Raw genomic sequence first — 23260 nt, 5'->3', positions numbered from 1 at the left:
TAAACTATTTTTTTTACTTTAGTATTCATCTAATACGTGGAAACCTGTCGCAAGCTGTTGGACTTTCAGGTGAGTCTCTTCTACTTGCTCTGGATGTACAGCTGGACTAGTCACGTGACGGTAGCTAACTAGGAAGAGCACTTTTGAAATAAAATTGTTAAAACTCGTCCCACAGGAGAACAAGGATGTATCTGGCAAAAACGAAGCTCCGCGTTGACTTTACGGTTCTTTTGGTTCTGTCGCACTCGCTTTAGTTTAAAGCGAACAGAACAACAAGTTGTTATTGGGCGTTGAAGCTAGCTAAGCTAGCTGTGCTAGCAGGTTACCACGGTAACGTTAGCCAACAGTTAGCTTAGCTCAGGTGTTGTCGGTGTCTACAGGTGATTTGTTTCTAAATCAGTGTTTTATGTTACTGGGCTCCAGTAGACCTGCAGCTTTAAAACGGTTTATTAATTATTGATCAGTTCAGACAAACACCCGTTGATGTTGTCAGTTGCAGTTACTGAAAGACAAAATGTTTCCTACATTCACTGCAGTTTTAATATTAGGTTATTCTAATATTAGAATATTATTCCAAACAACACTAAACGTCTGAACCACTGGGTCCTGGACGCATTTTGTGTCAGACCTGGACCAGAGTGATGGAGCAGTACAGCATCTTGGGTCGGATTGGAGAAGGAGCGCACGGCATCGTCTTCAAGGCCAAACACATCGAGGTTAACTGCCCCCAACAGCACAGACTAACTCCAGCACGTAGACATGTGTAAGTTACGACAATGATGTAAGACTGCTGTCATCAGACAGGAGAGACGGCGGCTCTGAAGAAAGTGGCCCTGAGGAGGCTCGAGGATGGAATCCCTAACCAGGCTCTGAGGGAGATCAAGGCCCTGCAGGAGATTGAGGACAACCAGCATGTAAGTGTCAGGGTCAGAGTCCTGCAAAGGCTCAAGCACCTGATCAGGAACACACATATAGAATAGTGACACAATTGATAGAGGTGAAGTTTAATATCAGCAGAAGGTGAGTATTAAAGGGAGCAACCATAATATTTCCATAAATTCACAGTTACAACAGCTGTTTCACTGACACAAACACTAGTCAGGTCCAAAGTCAACACACAGGTATGCTGCTACCACAGGTGCAGGGTTGTAAACATGGCCCCCGGCAGGTCAGAAGGTCAGAGGCCAGCATTAAGTCACAGTTGTTCCAGAGAGATATCTGCTGCTTCTCATGGTCACAGTACTAACACACACTGACAGCAGCGGTTGGAGTTAACACAGACACAGAAACCTGAAAAAAACTCCTCAACATGAAACCTCTTCGATGTCTCTATGAAATATGTCCTGCAGCTCTGAGGCCTGGTCCTCAACCCAGTAGGAAAACATGCATCTTTAGACACTCACTGCACTTTTGTCCAGTGATGATGTTTTCTAGCAGAAAATTAACTCTTTCACATCAGATTTTCATGTTGCTGCAGAAGCTTCGTTTTCATCATCACACTCCTCCTCCTCAGGTAGTGAAGCTGAAGGATGTCTTCCCTCACGGTACGGGCTTCGTCTTGGTGTTTGAGTTCATGCTGTCTGACTTGTCTGAGGTCATCAGGAACTCCCAGCGACCTCTGACACCGGCCCAGGTCAAAAGTTACATGATGATGCTGCTGAAGGGCGTCGCCTTCCTGCACCACAACAACATCATGCACCGTGTGAGGAGTTGCAGACTGAGTCTTTACCAGATGTAACAAAGTGATGAACACAATAATGCATCAAGATTTAAATCAAATAATATCAGATACATTCATGTGAAATGGGCCATTCCGCACAATGACTACTTTTACTCTGGATACTTCAAGTTCATTTGGATGATGATACTTTTGGACTTTTACTGCAGTAACATTTGGAATGTAGGACTTTTACCTGGAACAGAGGATTTGTACCCTGTGGTATTCTTACTGTTACTGCAGTAAAGGAGCTGAATACTTATTTTTTTACACTGCTAAAACTACTCTTCAATTTAAAAATAAAGTCCCTGTTAAATTTAGAGTGAAGACTTTATTTAAGCTTCAGTTATCTTAGGTTTAGGTTCATGTGTGTTTGTGTGTAGGACCTGAAGCCAGCGAACCTCCTTATCAGCTCTTCAGGTCACCTGAAGATCGCAGACTTTGGACTGGCCCGCCTGTTCAGTGAGCAAGGAGACAGACTGTACAGCCACCAGGTGGCCACCAGGTACTTCCTGCTTAAAAACACACAAGTTTTCATGAAATGAATACAAAAAACATTTTGCTCCTTTGTTCAGATTTGTTCATTTGACCACTTCAATGATATTTTATCTCATCATAAAGATCCTTTTATATTTGTCGTGATTTCATTGCAGTGACTTGTTAGAATATAATGTGTTGTGTAAACCAGTGATTCTGATTGACTGTGGAAACACTGATTTGAAGTGTTGCTGTGTGTTGAGGTGGTACCGAGCTCCAGAGCTGCTGTACGGAGCCAGGAGGTACGACGAGGGAGTCGACCTGTGGTGAGAAAACTGCAAATACTGCTCTTCTTACTGCTGAAAATATTTTCAATATTTCCAACATTTCCACAAAAAATGAAGTATCTGAAACATATCAGTTATTTCTCAGTAAGTGTCCAACCAAACTTGGACTTGTGAAATAATCACAAAATTACATTAGGAACATATCCAATTTGTGATAAATTAGGGAAGTGTCAGTCTGTGCTTTTCACCCTGAGATTTTTTGGGAATAAAACGTCCTTTTTCACAGAATTGGGCAGTCATGGTGCGTTAAAGACATTTTTTACCGTTTGACACATAAAGGGCTGAGTTGGATTAAATGACCATCTGTGACTGTAGTGGACTGTATTTTAATTCAATTTATTTATTTAGTTCAATTTTATTTGTATAGCGCCAAATACAATCATCTCAAGACACTTTACAAAAAAAGTCCAACAAATCCCTTTTATGAGCAAGCACTTGGCGACGGTGCTGTTTTTAACAGAAGAAAAAACCTCCAGCAGAACCAGGCTCAGTTGTGAGTGGATAGAGGAGAGAGAAAAAAACAGCAACAATAAACAACAAATAGACACTGCAGGTTGGTGGGGCCAGTAACTGTACATCAGCAATATACAGCTCCAGGACCAGGGACACCTGCAGAAGGTACGGAGAGAGAACAGGGAGAGAGGGAGAGAGCACAAAGTTAGTGACATTCAATGGTGGAAAAATCATGTGAGGAGTGAGGAGAGAGGAAGGGAAGGGAAGGGAGGGGAGGGGTAGGGGAGGTCAGTGCACCAATGGTCCTCGGGCAGTCTAGGCCTATAGCAGCATAACTAAGGGATCGTTCAGGGTTACCTGAAGCCAGCCCTAACTACACGCTTTGTCAAAAAGAAAGGTTTTAAGTCTAGCCTTAAAAGTACACAGAGTGTCTGCCTCCTGAACCCAGACTGGGAGCTGGTTCCACAGGAGAGGAGCTTGATAACTAAAGGCTCTGCCTCCCATTCTGCTTTTGGAAACTCTGGGAACCACAAGTAGACCTGCACTCTGAGAGCGAAGCAGTCTATTGGGTTAATATGGTACCATGAGGTTTTTAAGGTATGAAGGAGCTTGATCGTGAATGTGCACATTTTAATGTGCAGAGCAGCGGGTTGTGTGTTTTAGGCCGTGTGTGTGTGTTTCAGGGCCGTGGGCTGTATTTTTGGGGAGCTGCTGAACTCGTCCCCACTGTTTCCTGGAGAGAATGACATTGAACAGCTGTGCTGCGTGCTCAGAGTGCTGGGAACCCCGACACAGGACAGCTGGCCTGTAACACACACACACACACACACACAGTTTGTCTCTACGTTAATTCTCCAGATCAATAACTAATAGTAGCTGAAGTATCAAAACATCTGATAGAAACTAGACAACAGACAAATAAACACACACTGTACAGTTTATTAGGAACCCCTGTGTCTAATGAAGGTATATCTGTGAGGGAATCTGTGTTTGGTCTGTTTAGGAAATAGTGGAGTTACCAGATTACAATAAAATCACCTTTAAAGACAATCCAGCCATCCCGTTGGAGGAGATCGTCCCTGACACCTGCCCTCAGGCCATCGACCTACTCTATAAGTTCCTGGTCTATCCGTCCAAACAGCGCTGCTCTGCCCGACAGGTAGTAAACAGGAAGTGGGCTCCAGATCTGCGTGATCCAGAGTTCCTCAGTGTTCGATGTGAGGTCCCTTTTTCTTTTGTGTTTAAGTCCTTTCATTGACAGTAACAACCAGAGTGAACTCAGGCCCATAGTCTTCTCAGCTGATTTTGAAGGGGGTGTATTATTAAACAGCATCATGGGAAATGTAGGATTCCATAAAAAACATGAGGTGTGGTTTAAACTAAACATGGCCCACATAGCCTGAAGCCAGAACATGTCTCTTTCATTTATTGTTTCCTTTATTGATAACCTTCCACCTGTCCTGTCGCCCTCCCTGCAGGCTCTTGTCCATCCGTACTTCTTCTCCTCTCCTCTTCCCGCTCACCACTCAGAGCTGCCCATCCCTCAGAGGGGGGGCCGACCCCCTCGTCAGCGCCTACAGGCTCCTCCCACTGACTTCTCTGTGGATCTGCCCCTGCAGAACAGTGTGATAGACCCGGTGCTGCTCCAGGGACACGCCTCCTGTCTCTGAACCAACCAATCATCTGTCTCTTTGCTGATGTCAAACACGTATTGATTAGTGGATTTTATGTATTTTCTTTATTGCAACGTTTTCTGTAATAAATATATGATAATAGTAACAGGCTGTAATAAGCTGCATGTCAGGTGAGATTCAGAGTGAGACACAAATGTTTGTGGTTGGTAAACAGAATTAAAGTATATGTATACTTATGACATTTCATGTGTAAATACAATCCTTCAGCTCTTTATCTAAGAATTTATACAATAAAAAAAGCAAATCAATTCCGTTAACGTTGTTGCTCAACCCACACTTCCTCCTCCTGCTCCTCCTACTCCTCCTTAGACTCAGACTCTGTTCTTCATTCAGACTTGAGTCTGAAAATTGGAGCAGCTGTTCAGCTTCTGTGAGTATCATCATCATCAGGTTATTTCTACCTGCATGTTTTTTCATTACTCTGAGGGCAAACTGTTGATTGTGGTTTGGAAAACACTTTTCTGAGTATGTTAAGAGTTTTCAGTTGTTTGCCTAATTAACTTCTGGTAAGTGTAGAGATCCTAAGTAATTAAAAGAGCTCTCACTCTGATTTTTCCTCCTCTCAGACAGTGATGATGTCGGATTGGTTGCAGCCAACTGATTGGTCCTCTGCTGATATGACAGCACAGTCCAAAACATCAAACTTCAACATGAAGGTTAGGATGTTTGTCAGAGACTGATAACAACAATTAAAGTGGTGTACGTAATGTATGTGTGAATTCAGAACCTGGTTTAGCTCATTGGTCTGTGTCGTAGACCTCCATTGTCCAAAAACTATTAAAAATACAGTAGGGAGCTACACTGCTGCACTGGCTCACATGGTTCTTCCTCACCAACATCAGAGACCTGTCTTTTTACAGTGTCTGAAGGAAGAAAGAGTCGACTGGTCTCTGGTCTGTTTTCACTGCTCCACCACCTTCTCTCTGCTTACAGCAATGTCTGGAGCTGGTTTTTGGAAAATGATGGGCATCCCATTTTTGATATGACCCGAGTGCTGTGTCTGATACATTTGATCACCAAAAATCTTTTTAATAAACTGCCAGATCATGGATCAGGTTCTTTTTGCAAGTTAATGTTCACTGTTCTCCTTGCAGGTTGGCCATGCCCCTTCACAAACTCTGCTTCAATCCCCTGATGCTAGTCATCAGGTCTTGAGTACCTGTGATTGGTTGGAGGACTCCAGTTATCAATCACTGAGCCCTATTTATGTCCTGCCATCTCCCTCCTCGTCTTCATACTGTAACATCACTCTTCCTTCACCCCCTGTATGCCCCCTCATCTCGACAATGAGATGGAACAATTACTATGGTAACCATTACCTGTCCCCCTCACCCTCCTGTGGTGATTGGGTGTTACCTGGCAACCAAGTACCAGGTGAGTTATCCTGCTGTGTGCCTGGGCTGCTCCCTCTGTGTCGCAGGATGTTTCATGTTTTTGTTGGTTTGTTTGTTCAGAGCGACGTGAGTGTGTGCACTGCGGGACAAGCAGCACCCCCCTGTGGAGGAGAGACACTGCTGGTCGTCACCTGTGTCACACCTGCAGCCTCCAACTGAAAGCCAACAACAGGCCGCTGCTGGGACCAAAGAGGAGAGTGGTGAGACACGTGTGTCACACTGAGGTTTCAAAAAACTTTATCTTAAGAAAACATAAATACACTACAAACCCAAACACAGAAACCAGCAGCAGATCCAAATGTTTGGGCTGATGTTTAAAGGAAGCTGGTGATTCTGTGTGTGTGCGGCAGCTGAGAACAGCTGTCACTTTTTACAGCCTCCGAGAGAGGAAAAAAGAGTCAACTGGTCTCTGCTCTGTTTTCACCAGCTTCTCGTGCTGTTAGCTCAGTGGTTAACAGTGCTGATACTTAGTTTGCACGAGAACCGAGATATTTTTTTTTTTTTTTTTTTTTTTTTTAGTATTTTTCTTTTAAACACCTTTCAGGCTGCAACTCCAAGAACAGGAAGTCAGTGTGTGAACTGTGAGACAGTGACAACAACGCTGTGGAGGAGAAACGCTGCAGGAGAACCCGTCTGCAACGCCTGTGGACTCTACTACAAACTGCACCGGGTACTACAGTACTGTTCACATACTGCTCAGTACATCTGATACAATGAAGTCCACAGTGAACCTGTGTTTGAAATGTTCTCCACCGTGTTTCAGGTCAACCGGCCACTAACGATGAAAAAAGAAGGCATCCAGACCAGAAACCGTAAAGTGACCAGTAAAAGCAAGAAGAGCATGAGAGGCAACCAATCAGAATCTAAGCAGTGTTGGCTGGTCCCACCAACTGAAGAGGCCATGTCTCACCTGCCGTGATGCACCTCCTTCCCCTACCCCCTGCGGCTCACCCCGATCTGCTGAACTGGTTTCACTGGGAGTCGCCTGCTGTGACTATTTCTTGTTGCTCAGACACAATACAGCTGGAGGATGGATACATCTGCTGAACATGTGGACCAGATCTTCCAACTGTTCAGAATCATTGCTGTGTTTGTTTCTGTGTCTTTTAGTTTGAGCCGCCTCATGATGCTGCTGTATTCTAGTCAACAATCCTTCCTTATGTCGGTTTGTTCTTTTTAAAAAAATTTTAATCCGTGAGTTGCCTTTTCTATTAAACTACTCCTGAACTTTTTCTTCCATTTTGCACCTTTTTTTATTTCACACTTTATCCCAGTTCGAAATCTAAATGTACACTTCTGATTTTGGCTTTTTTGGAAAGATCTCCTGTGTAATTTGTCTGTATGTACATCTCAAGTTTAATAAAACGTTCCTGACAAAAACTCATAGTCAGAGAGGACTAGCTGTCCTGTGCACCCAGCAGCAACACAACACAGCAACACAACAGAGCTGCATGGGTTCACATTAAGTGCACATGACACAGAACAGACACATTCACACACTGGATTGTCCAGAAAATAAAAGCACAGCTCTCCACCAGCTTCTCAAAGGAGCTAAAGGAGCTGAGGAGCAGTGGTGGCCTGAAGGAGACCACAAGGTTGCTGGTCTTGTTCTCAGACTGACCAGATTAAATCTTTATGGGCCCGGCATTCACTGAGGCTCAGTGGCAGCAAGTCAGACTGTGGTTGTACTGAGCAGCTTCCAGGGGTGAGGCAACTCTCTGTGGGTTCATCACCACCAGAGACACTTTAACATGGCTTTATTGTTGTATTGACAGAGCCTGTGAAGGAGCATCACAGCAGACAGTGACGGCAGCACGCCGACCTGACAGCCCCTCACCCAGAGCCCCCTAAGCTGCCTGCTGGAGGCCGATGTTGTGCAACGCAGGAGGCTTCTGGTTTTCCGGAGCCAGAAAAAAAGGGCCAAGAGAGGAAAAGGGAGACGAGCAGAGAGCGGTTAGTGGTCGGAGGTGGCCAGAAACTCTACCTCTCTCCACCACTCTCTCTCTCTCTGAGGCATCCGGGTATGAGCTGCTGATGGATGATTAGTAACCACAGCACACAGACACACACAGGGATCCGTTAATACATTGGGGCTGCAACACAGTCATACATGTCAACATCTTATTCTGTCCTCAGAAGGTTTTCAACAGTCAGGTTGAGTCCACATGCAAGACCTGACATGTATCTGGCTTCACAATGTTGAGCTCCTAAACTGCCACCATGCACAGATTGAACTGAAATGTGAGCCACGTGCTAATGTCCACATGAAGAACAACAACGTCATTTGTGCACAATTTCCTCTAAAGCTGCTTATTCCCATATGTTCCTTCCGGTTTGGCTCCATCAGAAGCTTCTCCATAAATGTCCAACAAATGTGAAGCATCCTGGTCTCTCCACTGACCCCTTGCTCCACATTGGTTTTTCCCACACTGAATAATGACAACAGGTGATATGTGCAGAGCTGGAGATGTGTCAGACTTATTAAAGACCCCAGAGCTCCTACAAAAAAGCAACACATTGACTGCCCCAGACCCCAAAGTACTGCCTGGTGCCTGCCAAGGAGCATGGAGAAATAATGACATATGAAATAATAATCACAGAGATTGGTGATTGGAGATTTAGCAGGGGCCTAACACAAACATGCTGCTTTGTCATGGCTTTGATTGAGTTTTTCTTAGTCTGAGCAGTTGCTCAGCTAAAAGTGTAAAGTTTGTCCTGAGGGTGCGATCAGAGGAAAGGTCTCTGCAGGATCTTATAAAACACTGCAAATCTACAGAAATCCATTACATTGATCTAAACCTGTATTTGTTTGTTTCTCTCATGTCCTTCAGGTCTTCTGTGTTTCACTCAATTTTTCTGGTTCTGCTCCTGGACCTGGACGTGGACCTGATGTCTGTCCTCTGGATCACTGCTCTTCACACACAATATGTTTACAATATAATTTTTTTTTATATAATTTTGAATGTCCAGACTATGTTGCTTTCCTTTGAACACACCACATCTACTTCCTGTCCGTCCCGTATAGCGGTCCCTCCTCTGCTCCCACAGAAGATTTTTGGGGAGTCCTGGACTCGGAACTGTGTTATAACCTTCTTCTCTTTAATTGCACAATAAAACCACCAGGGATATACAAAAACATCATATGTCTTTTCCTCTCCCACAGTGAAGCATCAGTGGAAACCAGTGTTTAATGGGACCTGTTTCATATGACCAGTAATTTGCAGACTGGGTTAGTTTTAGTTTTACTGGTTTCCAGAGTCAGGACTGGTTTAAACTATGTTTTCTACCCTTTGTTCCTAAGGGTAATATAATATTTGATCTACATCACTGGGAAATTAAATACTTTATTGTGTTTACAACTTCATTTTAAGACCAAAAACAAACTTTCTAACCGGATCGATTGATCGGTTTAAGATTTATACAGCAACACACAGGATTACTCTATGCGCATGCGCACTGTCTGTGACGACACCAGTGATGCTGCTGCCTTCAGTGTTTCCTCGGAAATGTCCAACATATACAATCTACAGGTCCCAGAGGTGAAAAGAGTACTGCTATACTTCAGAAACAGTGTAAAAACATACTATAAGTCTCACTTTCAAAATCTGACTTGAGCAAAAGTTCATAAGTATTTTCAGCAACAGTAAAAACACTCGTTTTGAAGAATGACCAGTTTTATATGTTAAATTCTAGCGTCTCCAACGTCCCGACGGACGATTTAAATGATAGTTTCCGCTCATATTTTGTGAATATCAAAAAATAAAAAGCTGTTAGCACCTCCCGACCTGAGCAGGGTCTAATTAGCCATGACTGTAACTCCTGTGCAGGTGTACAGAGCTTCATATTTTATACCATCACCATATGTTTATAAAATCAAAGCAACTAGTAACTGCACTTGTCAAATAAGGGTAGTGTAGTAAAACGCACAACAGGCCTGAATGTCAGAAATTGTATTTATTAAAGTGCCACTAAAGAAACATGTTTTCATAGAAAATGGGGTTTTGGACATGTTTGGATCCAATCCTTACTTTACTTTCAACCGTGCAAACTGTATTATTAACGAACTAACAAAGTGACTGTATGCTTTCCATTTAGTCCTATTTCTGTGCAGGTGCTCTGTTTTCCGACGCCAGCTGTGGTCTGTGAAGGCTACAGTGGCGGAGCAAAGGCGGAGCACCGGAGGAGCTCGCGCCGCGGAGACACAGAAAAATCCGTTTTGATTCATCTGAACGGTCACATTAAACGCGAGCGGAACGGCGGGAAAACGGCGCAGACACGGGTAGGTGAGGACAGACCGACATCGTGCCCGGGGGTCCGGAACAGGACTCACAGTTTAGTGCTGAGAGCTGCGGAGCGCAGGAAAAACATGTCCCCCCATCTTGTGTGTGTGCGCGTGCACGCGTTAAAGGTTTGGGTCTGGGTTTTAACATAGTCCAGTTCAGTCTGCCTGCCGGTTCCTGTAGAACTCATCGCTCTGCCGCTTAGACTAATGCACTAATGCTGTCACACCTGACTACACTTCCCTGCATGCTTAGCCCTGTCAGGGCCTCTCAGGGACAAAGTTAGTAGCAGTTTTCATGTTATGTAAATTCAACTGTTACAACAAAAACTGAGTTTGATTTTTAATTCAGCATCAGAGATTAATGGACTTTTATCCACTGTCAAAAATGCTGACATGAATAAAATACAGACATTAAAGGACATGGCCAGTGATTCAGTGTGGGTGTTCCTGAGTCCAAATCCCATCCATAGACTGCCAGCAACAATGAATGTGATGAACCCAGAACCTGGTTTAGCTTATTGGTCTGTGATGTAGACCTCCGCTGTTGTCCAAAAACTATTAAAAACACAGCAGGGACTGGCTCACATGGTTCTTCCTCACCAACAATGGGAGGCCTGTCTCTCCAAAAACCAGCTCCATTTGTTGCTGTGCAGTGCAGAGAAGAGACCAGTCAACAGAAAAGTGAGGGCCATTCTCAGCCACTGCAGTTGGTTTATTTAAACACATTTAAGGCTTGAATTAAAGGTTGACAGTGTAAATCATCCTTATTTCCAAATACATTTTCACGTACAAGGAATTTGACTCCCAAACAGGCTGTCAGTGTGCGGTGTCATAAATCAGATATATACAGTTGTGCTCGTAAGTTTACATAGCCTGACAGAATTATTCTGGGCTCCAGTATTTTTTGATAATATACTGCATTCATCTTGCCATCAATTTTGACCAAATTTGTAGCTCACACATCCCCAAAACATCAGCGAGCCACCTCCGTATTTCACAGTAGGGATGGTGTACCTTTCATCATAGGCCTTGTTGACTCCTCTCTAAATGTAGCGTTTATGTTTGTGGCCAAAAAGTTCAATTTTGGTCTCATCACTCTAAATGACTATGTGCCAGACGGTTTGAGGCTTGTCTCTGTGCTGTTTGGCGTATTGTAAGCGGGGTACTTTGTGGCATTTGCGTAGTAATGGCTTTCTTCTGGCAACTCGACCATGCAGCCCATCTTTCTTCAAGTGCCTCCTTATTGTGCATCTTGAAACAGCCATACCACATGTTTTTAAAGAGTCCTGTATTTCACCTGAAGTTATTTGTGAGTTTTTCTCTGCATCCCGAACAGTTTTATTGGCGGTTGAGGCTGAAATTTTAGTTGGTCTATCTGACCGTGGTTTGGTTTCAACAGAACCCCTCACTTTCCACTTCTTTATTTGAGTTTCAACACTGCTGATTGGCATTCTCAATTCCTTGGATATCTTTTTACATCCCTTTCCTGTTTTATACAGTTCAACTACCTTTTCCAACAGATCATTTGACAATTCTTTTGCTTTCCCCATAACTCAGAATCTAGAAACATTAGTGTAGCACTGGATGAAAGATGCAAGGGTCTGTCAGGAGTCCAGAAACTCAATGACCTTTTATAGACACACACTAATTACAAGCAAACAGATCACAGGTCAGGATGGTTACCTTTAATAGCCATTCAAACCCGTTTGTGTCAACTTGTGTGCATGTTATCAGGCCAAAATCACCAGGGTATGTAAACTTTTGATCAGGGTCATTTGGGTAGTTTCTGTTGTCATTATGATTTAAAAAGAGTAAACACAGTTGTTTGACAATAAATGGCTTTCAAAATGTATTAAAAATGATTGCACTGACACCAGTGTTGCGTTGTGTGGGTGTAGATTAGTTCAGAAAATAAGGGTTTACTGAAGCTTGCTCAGACAGTTTTGTTTTCCAGGTTTTCCAATGGTCGGGGGGACATTCAGCACATCAACAGCTTCATTAACCTCAGAGTGGTCAATGAGCTTGGCTTCACTCTGATTGGAGCTGATAAGTAACATGAACCTGGAGGCCACGCCCAAACACTGCAGGACCTGCTGTCATTGGCCGTGATAGCAGAGGGCGAGGTGTTAAAGTGGAACCTGACATGGGTGAGATGCAATTGGATGAGCTGATTGAAGGGGTGGGGCTTGAGGTGGAGGGTTAGGGAAGAGGAGTAAGTGCCGTAAAACTAATTTTAACTACAGTGCAGGGATAGTTGGAAAACAAGCAGGGCAGAACGCTACAGCCTGACCTTGAATTACCCATAAGGCTTAGCCTGAGGCTAAATATCTTTTATGCACAATTAGTTCTAAGTATAAAATGGTGGGCGTCAGCGATTTTTCTACACTGTTCTTAAATATCCAAGTACCTGCCACAGACGGGCAGGTAACCTAAAGCCATAATGTGTATGGGTAAAGAAACCTGTCAATCAAACGTGTCTATCATCCCCACGTAGGGGTGGAATGAGGCGACAAGGATGAGAGGAGACACCTGATCAGTCAGTTATTCACCTTAATATATTGTGTTAGGGAGCCAATCTCAACATAAAAATGTTAAGAGTGTATTCAAACATAGATGACAATGATTACTGTGGCAACAATAGGGACTTTGACTTTTCAATTGAAATCAATGGGTGCCAGGGCTTTTTGGAGCCAGCGGCTACTTCCTACATGGCTTCAAGTCCTGTGTCGAGCTCCTATTCTACTGTAAGAATCTAATGTTGTTATTGTTATTGTGGTTGGTGTTGTTGTTATTGCTGTCAGTGTTGTTGATGGTGTTGTTGCTGCTAATTTGTTATTGTTGCAGTTGTTGTTGTTCTGGTTTCTGAAGCTCTGACCCAGGATCTTTTTGTCCAGCTGAGGTAACAGGATATCCGGTGGTGGAGGAAAAGAAGCTCAGTCCAAACTGTAAACCACAGGAAACTCCAACCAGGACGAACATCAGTATCAATGGAGCAGTTACTAAGGAAACCAGGAAAGAGAAACCAACAAAGAAGAAGAAGAAGAAGAAAAAGAAGAAGAAGAAAAAGAAGAAGAAGAAGAAGATAGAAGAAGAGGAGGAGGAGGAGGAGGAGGCAAGATGGAAGAGGCTGTTCCCTGAAATAAAGAAATGTGTGATCATGGTTTCTCGTCAGGAACTCGACATGTTGAAGCTGAAACAGGTGGAGGGAAGAGTATGGGTGGGGCCACATGCCCCAGAGCCAGCTTCTGATTGGATGGAGCCATTGGAGGTGGATGATGACAGTGACAGCAGCCGATTTAGGAGATTTGTGAAAAAGGTGGAGGTCAAAGTTGAACCAAATCATGTCCCTAGGAGACCCCACCGGGACAGAAGCTCTGACGTGCTGAGGCTGAGACAGAGTCCTGATGTTATCACCCCTGACCCTGGCCTCTGCCACTTCTGGGAGCATTGGAGACAAAACAAACACATCGAAGAAGACAGCCTCATCAAGAGCGAGACCGACCACAACTACAGCCTCAATAACAACGCGGCAGACACACCTGACTGCAGCAACCAATCACAAGATGCCAGGTAAAAGGAGGCAGAGCCAGGTCAGAGGGCAGGAAAGTTATAATTAGCAACTTATTCAACATGTAATAATGTTTTATTCAAGGTAGTTTATGGAGCATATTTACTAACATTGTTAGAACTGAACGAATTATGATAAATAAATTGTTTAAAGAGACAGAAATAAATACTTTCTAAAGGAAAACAAACAATGAAATAAAACAAAACATAAATGTTCTGACAAAGGTTCAGGCAGGTCAATGTGAAACTCTTCTACTCTTGTCTACAGCACGCTGTCATCCTGCTGTGGACATGACGCAGGAGACTCATGCAGCTCCTCGACAGGTAACAGCTCACCTGTCCACCTGTCCCTTCTCTATTTGAGCTTCTGGTTCTTTTTTACACACTGTTTGTTTTTATTTCAGAGAAGAACAATCCTCCCAACATAGTGTTTAGAAAGGTAAGACTCACCTGCCCAGTACATGTTTACTGGTTTACTGTCTCTGACCATTTGCAGTGAACTTGGCACTGTTGCATTGTTGCATGCTGGTTTTGGAGTCTTTTTTTTTTTTTTTTTTTTTTTTGGTTGTGTTCAGGTTGGGGGGGATCAGTGGGTGTTAAGGAGGTCAAAGGTTAGGGAAGAAGAAAAAAAAGAGGAAGATAATGAACAGGTGAGACTTCACTGAGCCAACCAGTTTCAACCCTGCTAAACCAATAGCATGTGCTATGCTCCACCATGTGACCTGCAAGCTTGTGATTGCTTCAGCAGATAAAGATGAAGAATGAAAAGCTGCTGCCATCCACATCGGCATCGCCTCAAGTGAGTGTGAGATATACAAACACATAAGCTCAGTGACCTCTGACCCATAACCTCTAACCCCTGTGTGTTACAACAGCGCAAAAGGCGTCGGGTGGCCTGTAAACAGTGCGTGGCCTGTCTCAGAGAGGATTGTGGGAAGTGTATATTCTGCCTGGATATGAGGAAGTTTGGAGGTCCGCAGCTGAAGAAGCAGAAGTGTCGCTTCAGAGTGTGTCTGATGGTGGTGAGTGTGTCAGTCTGGGGAATAGCTGTGGACAGGTGTGCATGTTTCTGGATGACTTGAGCTTTGTCATCTGTATTTTGTATCTGATGTCATATCTGATATGTTTGCTTCAGCAAATTCTCTCAGCTCCATCACACCATCAGTGCAGTGTTTTCTCTGGGTGATCTGGTCAGTGGGGGGGTAACATTGATATGTGCTTGATGATCATGTTGGCTTTAAATCAAAGCCTTTGATGTTGCACTGAACGCAGATATTCAGCTTAGGTTACTGTCAGTCAAACTTGATCCTCGTCTTAGCTGTAAGTATGGAGGAGACACGAGACCATAGCAGTCACAGTGCAGGGTGATGAAATGCATATACAACGTGTTTGATTTGTGCTTTGCCTCTTTGAATGGTAGAGAAAACGCTGCACTGTTAAATTGGCAGAAATTTGAATGGAGTTCTGTGAGTGATGCCTTCTGATGGTGAACAAAGTCTGTTTTCTCTATAGGACAGCAAGTACAAACCTCAAGATCCAGACAGCCTCCAGACTGGAGCTGAGGCGGTTACTACAGCAACCGATGCACCTGCAACCTTTGGGACAACCAGGGCAACTGTGGCAACTAAACACTATCATCAGTGGAAGATACCAAGAAATAAAAGCACCACAGGAGAAGAGGAGGTGATTTTTCTCCTCTTGTTTTTATTGCTACTTCTGTGTTCTATATGTTTTTAGTCTGTTTTCTCAATGCTTTTCTATCCTACGCCGCCATTCTACCCTGTTGTATTCTACTCATCCCCACTATGATGCAATAAGTTCTATACTTTTTTATTCTACTCAACCCAGATCTACTCTTTAGATCTTTTCTTCATACCGTTTTTCATAAATTATCATTCCTTTCACTTTATTCTATTATAATTTATTCCATATTTTATTCTACTAGTTTGCTTGTATTCATCTCTCTATGAATCCATCCATCCATCTCTATGTTGACTTTGACTCTATTCTATTCCCAGACTCTTCTTTTGCTTCTTGTTTTACTTTTGTCTGTTCTTCTCAGCACACTCTTACTCTGTTCTATTCTTCTTTCTTGCCTTCTGTTCTGTTTGGTTCTGTCCTACCCCCATTCTACAAATCCTGTTTTGTTACTCCACCCTAATCCACCCTGTTCTGTTACATTTGATTCTACTCTGCTCTCTTCTTCCTTATTCTATTTATTCTTTTTATTCTCCATCGACTATAGTTTGTTCTGCTCCACTGCACTGTCCTCACCTCGGCTTCACTGTGTTCTACTATATTCTAATCCAGATGAAACCAGTGAGGAGGAAGTGGGACCGAAGGTGTGCTGTGCGGAGAGCAAAGATGAAGAGAGGCAGAGTCTGGGCTCATCCTTGGAGGAGGAAAGAAGAAGGAAAGAAGATGGCAGGAAACACAAGGACGTGTCCCATCCAGGTGGGTGACTCCACCTGCTGGTGAGCAGACAAAGGGATTATTTAGACAGGAAAATAACATTAGGTCAAATCTAAAACATGGAGCAGCCTGTTGCTGCAGGGAGTGAGAGTAACATCAGTACAGACAGAAACTCTTCATCCTGCCTCAGCATCCTCCGAGGTCCTGGAACATCTTTATTTGATGATGCTGTAGTTTTGAGTTTGGACAAAAAAGAAGGAGCTTAATGCAGAGTTTTCTTTTTTTTTTTTTTAATGTTTTTTTATGCTTATTAGTTTCTTTGTTCAAATCTGCCAGTGAAACTGTCAACTGCATTTTCATTACACTGTCAGCAGGCTGCTTGGAGTCTGAGTGCTTCACGTATATGTTTGGCTGAACCCTCAGTGACAGCTTTATAATGTTTCAGGTTTCAGTGAAATTGTTGGAAATGTATAAATTGACTTAGATGCTGATTATTGAGGTTGCCGTTAAAGATGTGACTCTGCTTCGTCCTACAGGAGGTGTTGTGGAGGAGTAGGTGGAGACATAGGAAGAGAGAGTCAGAGGATGATGAGTGGACTCAGCCTCTGGTGAAGGAGGAAGGAGAAGAAGAGGAGGAGCCAAAAAAGGAGACACACCTACCTCAGGTTGGTCATGTGACGCTTCATCCCTTACTGCACATGTGAAAAGTTACTCACACATCCTGTTGATCAACACTACTCGTTCTGCGTGAACATAAGTGTTTCCCTCTGACCTGCAGGGGAAGCAGCTGCAAACAAACTGGTTTCATGTGCAGCATTGTTGAGAAACAAAACAGCTGCTAGAAACCTGTGAAATAACAATGACAGTTTACAGGCGAATCTGTATGACACACATAAGAGTACAATGGGTTTTTTTTTTTAACTACACAACACCTGCAACTCACCCGCAGATAGTGGTGTTCCAGGACAGAAATGACCCGAGTTTGACTACAAACATCAGCTGACAGCACACGTTCACCTCCTCAGAGTACAGGTCTGCATCACTACCACCGTTTGCTGCTGCACAGCTTCGGACTGGTTGAAGTGAAAGTCCTACTCTTGACACTGGATCTCAGCCAGATGTGCTGCGTTCCTGCACAAACTGCTCTTATAGAGAGCGGTCGAAACCACTTCACTCCTGACAAACCAACTTAAAAATCACATGTATCTTCACCACATCCACAGCTCTGAGCTAACGGCTAACTGCTCTCTGAGCTAAGAGCTAACTCACAATCGCTCTGTCAGTTTGGGTGTTTTCTGGCTCATTCTCTCACTGATATGGTGTAAGACAGACTGTTGTTAGGTTTATCACATGAGGGAACTGTTGTCTCAGTATTCATATTATCTCCCTAATTTAATGTGTGGTGCAGCTGCGTGACTGCAGTTAATCCAGAAAATACTAAACATTAGATAAAACTTTGTGTTCGTGAACTTGTGTTATTGTCTCTGTAGTTTCAACTGGTCACTGGTACTGGAGACCTGCTTCCTGAAGGACTGCTGACTGGAACCCACATACAGGTGTCACACACACATTTGTCCAGCACCTGGTCAGACCTGATCTGTTCTCCTGACTGCTCTTTTCACGGAAACTTATTTTCATGCATCTCATTTTTATTTGCTGCAGCTGAACTTGACTCTGGACAGCAGCCATTTCACTCCCAGCATTCTCTCTGACTCCACCCTCAGCACTCTGCCTGGATTGCAGCTTCAGGTAACACCACACATGGCAGGGTTGTCCAGGCCAGATCACAGTCCTGCATACATTGGACATATATACATATATGTATATACGTGTGCATGTTTTTCAGGGTTTGTGGTGATTGTAGCAAACAGCTGTAAATGACATAAAAACATGCACTAATTTTATGTAACACTTGAATCATTTTACAAAATAAAAGCCTCGGAGTGGTTCTGTGGTGGAGAGTTTTTTTGTCTAATGTGAAGCAGAACCAACAGAAAATGTTTAGTTCAGCCTCCTGTATTACAGTGAAAATCTACTAACTGGCTTCAGACAATCTAATAATTAATGATTTATTAACAGTGATTGATTAACAGGGGAGCCTGTGGTGTAATTGTGTCGTCTTTGTCCAGGAGGGTTCAGTCCTGCACGGTTGCACAGGTGCCACCTACTTCACTCCTCTCCTTCAGCCCAAAGAGGAGCAGGAGGCCATGGAGATCGAAACGTATAGGAGGATGGGAACTGAGGATAGGGGGGTGATGGAGGAGGTGACGGTGCAGGTGGAGGAGGAGTGCAGCAAAGGCGTGACGGACAGAGGAAAGTACTATGAGATAGAAGTGGACCTGCCAGGCTCAGACTCTGATGAGGAGACACTGACGGCACTGATGCCCGATTCTGAGGTCATTGATAATGTCACCAAAAATGTGACAGGTGATGTCGCAGCATCTGACGTTACCTACGAACCCCCAGAATGCATTTCACTGGTCAGTCTGCAACCTCTTTTAAAATTCATCAGATCAGACGTTACATGTGTGCTTACCTGTCCTCTCTTGGCTTTCAGACTTCAGGCTTGTTCAGCCTGTTAGGAACCAGGCTGAGCAATGATGTTGCAGGTGTGCAGGGCCTATCACACTTTCTGCAGGTGTTGAGGAGGACGGTGCTGCCGGCTCATTGGGTGGCCGTCCTGGCAGATGGGCCAGTACTGCAGCTGCTGCAGTGCTCCAGGGTAAGATCACTGCGGCATCCCGCTGCCTCAGGCCAAAGACCAGCTCAGTAAAACTGCAGCCACACTTTCGTCCTCCTGCTGCTACTTCTGAACTGCACATATTCTATTGACACTGCAGTGATTTCAGATCCTCACTAAATGTACAGTAAGCTAAACTATGCTAACAGGCCAGGTATTGCTATTAAGCAACACTAAACTTAAACTACTATGGCTAATTTTTGTTCATCTGACACCTGTCCTCTGTGTGTCCCTGCAGCTGTCCTCCATGGCTGACACCATCATCCATATCCAACCTGATCACTACTTCTACATCAGCGTACAGAACCGGCAGCTTCCTGACACACACACTCTGTACCACACGCACACACCAAGGATCACTCACCTCAGCCAGGTAACACACACCTGTCTGCTCTCCTTAAATACCTCTGTTGGGGGGGGGTGTAAATGTGCTTTCTCTTATTTTGTTTCTGAGAAAACACATGTGTCTAAAGCTGCAGAATCCCAACTGTCCAGAGTGTAAATGTGGATGACATGGGAAAGGAAAGCCGACCCAGGGAGCCTAGTTAGCCGTTAGCTCAGACAGCACAGTTAGCTGCGATGAAAATCAGATACCAGTCTGGTCTGTTTTTTATTCTGTTGGTTTCTTTTTTCATTTCACTGAGCTTTCCTTTGAGCTGGGGCTGTAGAGAAGTCACAGACAAAAAAGATCAATTATATTAAAGTAGAAAAATTATTGAAATTTCCTGTTGCTGTTGACATTATCTCTACATACTAACAATGCTAATGATGCTAACAGACTCTGTGTGTCCGTCAGCTGGTGTCTCTCCTGTTGGAGCTGGAGCGATTCCTCGTCTGTCGAGGCTCCAGGGTTCGATCCTCTGCCTGTCGACTAGAGGCACGATCACCTGACTGCCACCTACTGGTGGCCCCCCCCTGCCTCACCTGTGTGCCCTGCCTGTTGGAAGGGGAGGTGGAGGAGGAGACAGAGGAGGAGGAGGAGGAAGAAGAGGAAGAGGAAGAGGAGGAAGAAGCACTGAGAGAGGATGAACTGTCACTGTCGCTTGGCCCAGCTCTGACTTCTGACCTCTGACCTCTGACCTCTGACCTGCACTCCTGTGTTTGAAGGTTTGAGGTTTTTAGAGATTAAACATTTTTCTGCTTTCAACAAAAAAGTGCCTCCATTTGCCCGAATGCTCCTGGAGGAACAAAACTGTTCTGAATGATAAGGCACAGGAAGCTACCTGAGCAGGTAAGAACAAAGAAGACACAGACGTAGTCCATTAAGCTGATCTCCTTACATTAATGTAAAGAACTTAAAGGTTCTTCACCTGTGAACTACCAATGCAACTCCAAACACACACAGTGGTTTGAGTGCATATTCTTTGGAGCCTGTAAGCTACAAAATATAAAACATATCAAACATTAATAGTATTTTAAAAATAGTGTGCTAAAATTTTAGCTGGCATTGGCGATAATAAAACCAAGACTGTAAACATTAGCACACATTTTACACTGAAATTGGGCACAACTCAAGCCTGAGTTAAGCCCGAAATTATTCATACCCCTGGCAAATACTGACTTAAAGCTACTTTTATTCACATGCCACTTTTTGTTCAAATGTAAATAAAAAATGAGTAATAATTTTTTCCACAATGCCTCTTGTACATCGTCTTCTGGGAGACGCCTGTGTCATTTCTAATTAAGGAAAAACTTGCTGGTTGAATAAAAGTAACTTTAAGTCAGAATTTGCCAGGGGTATGAATAATTTCAGGCTTGACTGTATATATATAAAAATGAAGTGCTAAGAACTCAACAACCAGTTTTAATTTTAGCTGCTAACCGTGCTAAACCATGACTACAGCAAGAGGAATTCTGGGTAATGAAGTCCTCAACTCTCAAGTCAGTTCTGCAGCTTTAATATTGCCTGTGAAGAGTTTACAGACCAAACATCTCTACCTCAGTTTCGATTTTTAATCTGTGGCCTGCTGCTTGCTCCACTCTGGTGTATTACTGACATGTTTTTTTTTCCGTTTTCCTTTTATTCCAGTGTTACTGTGATTATATGTCTCAGACTGTCAGCTCATGTTACACATCGTGATGTAAAGGGTTTTATAAATCATACTATATAAACCAGGTTTCATTATATTTCTATATGTGAACACAAACCAGTTTTAGATCCAGGCAAGAAGGGATAAATCTGTGCATTAAGTAGCCAGAACGCTAAATTGTCCTAGTTGTTTCGATGTCCTAGCGGTTTTAAAGTCATTAGTGAAACAGTACCAGAGAGACAGAGACAACATGACAGCACACCTGTCCTCACCCACCTGTCAGACCTTAAGAAGGTCTGGCTGGGATCCAGGTGCAATCTCTGATCAAATGTTGAGTCTTGGAGTGTTTCTGTGATGCTGCTCTTTCAATACACACCTGTGTATAAGTAACCATGTGCAGAAGAATCTGCTTTGGATTTTCCTGTGAAGATACCTGTTTATATACAAAGGGTTTGTACAGAATAAACACTGGAACCTTTGATACAGTTATAAAGAGTTTTTACAGACGTGTACGTGTGGACTTTTTGTTTTAAGATGAGCCGCTCGTCTGTGTGTCACCTATTTGTTTTTTTTTTTATGTAATGGCACGTTTGCTTGGGCAAGCATGTGAACACGTGTCAGGTCTTTAAAGTGTTCAGGTGACTTCACCTGGGGCCAGCTTCAGAGACTAACTAACATGTAAACGAGGTTACAGCTAATCTGTGAAGTCACAGATGAGCCTTGAGTTGTCATTATTAGTAGTTATTATCACTAGGAATGGGAATCGAGAACCGGTTCTTGTAGAGAACTGGTTCCCAGTACTGGATCCCTTGTTACTTTGCTTGCTTAACACATTGCATTTGCGTGTCACTGTCACACGCATGCTCCATATAGACCTTTTTCCAAGCTTCCATTTTAACCGGAAGTCTGGCGTCAACAGGTAACGCCACTTCCTGTTATCGTATCCGTAGGAAGCTAAATCAAACATACTTAACATTGTTTATCTGCCGTCACCGATAGTTGGCTTATGCTAATTATTACTCGCATATCATTTATCTGCTTTGATAATCGTAGATAAATTCTTGTAGCTTTTGCCCAGCTTGTTGGTGGGTGAATTTGCCATCACATCCACAAATGTGAAACGTGGTAGAGTTGCCAAATTTGTGGAAAACACACGCTCCATTTTGACTTAAGTTGGTTTGCCCATAGTTTACGTATTTCCGGTTTTTGTTTTGTTTTGTTTTGATGGTGTAGCAATTTCATTACGTCAAAAGGGAACAATGGCTCGGGGCATTGCGGGTCTGGTTTAAACAGAGTTGGTAAGTGTACCTGCCGGTTCAGTTCGTATGGCGGTAATTCACCAAAGTCTGCGTGCAAACTGCCAATAAACCACAGAAGAAGAACTTCTGCTAAGGACACGCGCGGACAGGTGAACATGGTGAACACGCATATCTGCAGGTGTTTCTTCACCTGTGTCTTTAAGAAGAGAAATGCGAGGAGGTAGCGGGCGTCAGACCATACAGGTGAGTTCTGTACCGGGCTGTGTGTGCATGGCTAGCTGATGCCTAGAAATACACAGGTAGCAAAGGAACTTCAGCTACTTTTCAGGCTTTTTAGTGAAATGTAAAGTAAATGAAGCTGTGCAGTTTCTGTTTTTAATGAAAATCCATCAGAAAAGAATTTTCCATGATTAGCATACATCAGCATAAGTCCCTGACCTGGAGAATAGATCTGATCTCATGTTTGATGATTTGCTCTGTTTCGAATCTTATATGAACTTGCCACAGAATTTGCCACAGATGAATCAGTCTGAATGGTTTTTCATTGTAAATGTGAGGTAAAGTGCAGCTGAAGTCACTAACACAACTAGCCCAGGAAACACTTCCAGCTTCCGGAACTATTACCAGACTCCAAATACCAAAATAGTGTGAATATTGGAGGGATTGAGAGCAGACTGAGTGGGTCAATTAAATGATTCATTTGTAAATGAGCTCTGTCTGCAGTTTTCTGCCAGGATTCCTCATGAGCCTTATTTAGTTAGCTAAAGTTTGGGGCATGTTATTAAGCTTTTTTTTTTTTTTCCCGGTTATGTCTGACTGCAGCTTTGGTCTTTGTTGAGCCGGCTCTAAAGTAGAAAGCCTAGGTCTGTTGAAGTACCTTCGTGTTGC

At 43.5% G+C, this 23260-nt stretch overlaps 3 protein-coding genes across 6 annotated transcripts; all 3 read left to right on the top strand.

The window, feature by feature from the left end:
- The first annotated feature begins 106 nt into the window (after positions 1-106).
- Positions 107-4688, top strand: cdk20 (cyclin dependent kinase 20). 2 transcript variants are annotated; one of them, XM_026333638.1, is made up of 8 exons: positions 107-716; positions 801-914; positions 1514-1702; positions 2101-2222; positions 2458-2520; positions 3678-3801; positions 3998-4153; positions 4473-4688. In XM_026333638.1, the coding sequence occupies exons 1-8, from the start codon at positions 642-644 to the stop codon at positions 4662-4664; spliced, it is 1035 nt and encodes a 344-aa protein (XP_026189423.1). In that variant the 5' UTR covers positions 107-641; the 3' UTR covers positions 4665-4688. The 2 variants fall into 2 exon arrangements, with proteins under 2 accessions (XP_026189423.1, XP_026189424.1); XM_026333639.1 differs by having other exon boundaries at positions 3998-4211; positions 4473-4673.
- Positions 4689-4939: 251 nt separating this feature from the next.
- Positions 4940-7351, top strand: gata1b (GATA binding protein 1b). The gene is made up of 6 exons (XM_026333640.1): positions 4940-5058; positions 5255-5344; positions 5783-6062; positions 6143-6282; positions 6627-6752; positions 6846-7351. Exons 2-6 carry the CDS (start codon positions 5261-5263, stop codon positions 6999-7001), a joined length of 786 nt encoding a protein of 261 aa, XP_026189425.1. The 5' UTR covers positions 4940-5058; positions 5255-5260; the 3' UTR covers positions 7002-7351.
- A 2877-nt stretch (positions 7352-10228) lies between these two features.
- On the top strand, positions 10229-20628 carry LOC113145643 (uncharacterized). Of its 3 annotated transcripts, none has more exons than XM_026332610.1 (17): positions 10229-10361; positions 12319-12511; positions 13259-13934; positions 14200-14255; positions 14336-14370; positions 14507-14581; positions 14680-14730; positions 14807-14953; positions 15444-15614; positions 16242-16385; positions 16880-17008; positions 17834-17899; positions 18006-18092; positions 18473-18823; positions 18901-19065; positions 19322-19456; positions 19880-20628. In XM_026332610.1, the coding sequence occupies exons 2-17, from the start codon at positions 12508-12510 to the stop codon at positions 20153-20155; spliced, it is 2568 nt and encodes an 855-aa protein (XP_026188395.1). In that variant the 5' UTR covers positions 10229-10361; positions 12319-12507; the 3' UTR covers positions 20156-20628. The 3 variants fall into 3 exon arrangements, with proteins under 3 accessions (XP_026188395.1, XP_026188393.1, XP_026188394.1); XM_026332608.1 differs by having other exon boundaries at positions 14677-14730; XM_026332609.1 differs by having other exon boundaries at positions 10229-10365; positions 14677-14730.
- Positions 20629-23260: the final 2632 nt, after the last annotated feature.

Source organism: Mastacembelus armatus, chromosome 7 (genome assembly GCF_900324485.2).
Source record: "Mastacembelus armatus chromosome 7, fMasArm1.2, whole genome shotgun sequence".
Taxonomy (NCBI): domain Eukaryota; kingdom Metazoa; phylum Chordata; class Actinopteri; order Synbranchiformes; family Mastacembelidae; genus Mastacembelus; species Mastacembelus armatus.
This window is presented reverse-complemented; position numbering and strand designations above follow the sequence as displayed.